The sequence below is a fragment of the Egretta garzetta genome, unplaced genomic scaffold, assembly GCF_000687185.1.
Source record: "Egretta garzetta isolate BGI_Z169 unplaced genomic scaffold, ASM68718v1 scaffold108, whole genome shotgun sequence".
Classification (NCBI taxonomy): Eukaryota; Metazoa; Chordata; class Aves; order Pelecaniformes; family Ardeidae; genus Egretta; species Egretta garzetta.
In genome coordinates, this window is record NW_009260614.1 from 6,228,579 (window position 1) to 6,231,168 (window position 2,590).

Below are 2,590 nucleotides of genomic sequence, written 5' to 3' on the forward strand. Positions count from 1 at the left end.
GATGCGGCCACCCACCGTCACCCCCCACCCTCCATCCCCTTCCTCCTCCCCAGCCCCCCCGGGGTGTTAGTCCTGGATTAGGCAGCGGCGAGGGCAGAAAGTGAGCAGGTTAATGTGGCTTTTGTGTTTCCCAGACACCAAAGATTGAAAGCTGCTGAAAAAGAGACGTTTGGGATTAGTAGGAGGCGAGCTGCGGCCCGCCGGCGCCTGAGGATGAGGAGGGACATGGGGAGCATGGGGGCAGGAGGGATAGGGGCACATGGGGGGCAGCGATGTCTGGAGCCAGTGCAGGAGCCAGCCCCTTGCCCCCTTCTCCCGGCCCGATGTTAGTGGGACCAAAGAGAGACACAGGCACAGCCTGGAGGTGGCTGGGTGCCAAAGGCATCCTAGGGTGTGAGGAGACACAGAGAGGTCCAGGAGGAAGAGGAGGAGAAAGAGGAGGAGGAAGGAGGGAGGTTACCCTGGGAGCCAGGCCGGCGGCGATGCTCTCCGAGAGGAACCTTGGGATGAAATGGAAAAGGAGAAGTTGGCATCACTGAGGCAGGACCACATGGTGACGGACCCTGGGGTGGTGGTGGGTGATGGGGACTGGGGACAGGGCAGGAGGGCAAGGAAGGGCCCTGGGGCTTCTCACTTGGCTATAGGGCAGGAGAGAGCGGCTGGGGGTGTTCCCCTGGCTGCCCCCTCCCTGCAGCACCCTCCAAGCCTCGCAGAAGCAGCTCTGCTCCAAGCAGAGATGGGTCTGTCGTCCCCACCCATCCCAGGGCTGGGTGAGAGGGATGGGGGGGATGGTCCCTGCAGGGACGGTGGGCTGCATCCTCCAGCCGGGCCCTGCCACCTTCCTGGGGACATCCTGGCAAAACCCAGCACGGGGACAGAGCAGGAGGGATGCAAAACCAGCTGGTGGTACCCAGGCTGGGAAACCTTCCTCTGGGCTGGGAGCAGTGTTCCCTGCCCATGTTCCTACCGGCCATCCATCAGGGAGGGCTGCAGGGAGCTCTAACCCACCATACCTCCTGTCCTCCCTCCTCACAACTTCAGTCCAGCCCCAGCAAAATAAAACCCTTCCCACAGCGAGCCAGAGCTGAAAATCCAGCCTCCTCCACCCCGCAGCCCCGACCTCCCAGCTGATAGTAGGAGAGACAAATAGGTCAGGAACGAGGTAATCTCAGCTCGGCAGCGGTGCCGCGCCAGCCCTGCATGCTAACGAGGTACTAGATATGCACACAGCGTTTCGTCTGGCACTAAATATTGCCTGTCTTCCAGCCCGGGATCCGGAGTCAATAGGATGTCAAGGAGGAGGCACCGGCTTTTGGAGGGCAGGGGAGAGACGCTCGCAGCCCCATGTCTTGCTGGAATACACACACGCGGATTAAAAGGAATTCCTGTTTTCATGTCTCAAAATGGGAAGGGATGAGAAGGTTGTACTGTTGGAGGCAGTCTGGTTATCCGTCTGTCTGGGCCAACTCAGCTGGTCATCCTCAGGGTTGTCTATCTGTCCGCAGAGTTGCTCAGCCATCTGTCTATCCATTTGTCCGTCCGTCCACCCACCCACCCACGCATCCGTCGGGGCTGGCTGGCGGCGTTGCTCAGCCCCAGGCCCCGGTGCCGGGACCCACCTTGTGATCCTCCTGGGCTCCATGAAGCTGGGGGAGTCGCGTCTCCTCTTCCTGATGGGCGAGTAGCTCCTGGAGCGGCGCCGGGCACGGGCTGGATCGGGGTCACCGTGGCGTGTTCGGGGCTCGTTGTCCTTCTCTCTGCACCACGAGGAGGAGGAGGAGGAGGGTCAGGTGTGCGGGCTGGGGTCACGGGTGAGAGGCAGGGACAGCCCGTGCGCAGCAGCTCCCCATGGGGGTGACGCCCCCACCCAGGGCTAGCACTTCCAGTGCCAGGGGGGACAGCAATGCCCTGTAACCCCCTCCCCAGCAGCTGGGACCGCCCTGAGCCATGGGTGCTCTCTGAGCCCATTGCTGGTGCCCGCACCCCTCGAGATGAAGCCCTCCCGGGGGCTGACCTGCTGGCGGGTTTTTTCGGTGAGGGTGAGCGGGAGCGGCTGCGTCCCGCTCTCTTCTCCCGGGAGCGGGAGCGGGACTTGGAGAGGGAACCGCTGGAGCTCCAGGAGCTGCTGCGCTGGCCGGGGCTGGGTGACGGGCTCTTCCTCCGCTCCGAGGCGTGCCGGGAGTGCTTGGTCGATGACTCCGAGCTGCTGTTGGGCCGGCCCCGGTGGTGCCTCTCCTTCACCCTGCAAAGGCAGACCCCAGCACCCCCTCGCATCTCGCCTGCTGCAGCTGGCGGGGCGTCCCCACAGCAGCTGGGGACCCCGGGTTCCCATAGAGGAGCAGTGGGTGCACCTACATGACCCCAATTTTTGGCTGGGCTGCATCCCTGATTATAAAGCACAGGGTGCTCGCCCGCTTGGGATCCTGCAACGTGCGGGATGCTCTAATCCCACACAACCATTCAGACACTGCACTTCATGCTGGGATAATCCCTGCTGGGGATCACCCTTCCAGCAGTGCATTGGCATCAACCCACGGCAGCTCTTCCCCGTCCCCACCTCCACCTCCACCTCCACCCCCATCCCCATCCC

General features: G+C 63.1%; 1 protein-coding gene across 1 annotated transcript in view; it reads right to left on the reverse strand.

Moving 5' to 3' along the window:
* Window positions 1-66: 66 nt before the first annotated feature.
* The window catches only part of SRRM3 (serine/arginine repetitive matrix 3), a 33,383-nt gene continuing 30,859 nt past the window's right edge, over window positions 67-2,590 (reverse strand). Inside the window, exons 12-15 of the mRNA XM_035900535.1 lie at window positions 2,015-2,288; window positions 1,620-1,757; window positions 461-500; window positions 67-207 (exon numbers count right to left, since the gene is read on the reverse strand). Of these exons, the coding sequence (XP_035756428.1) occupies window positions 67-207; window positions 461-500; window positions 1,620-1,757; window positions 2,015-2,288 (593 nt within the window). The remainder of the gene's footprint in view (window positions 208-460; window positions 501-1,619; window positions 1,758-2,014; window positions 2,289-2,590) is intronic.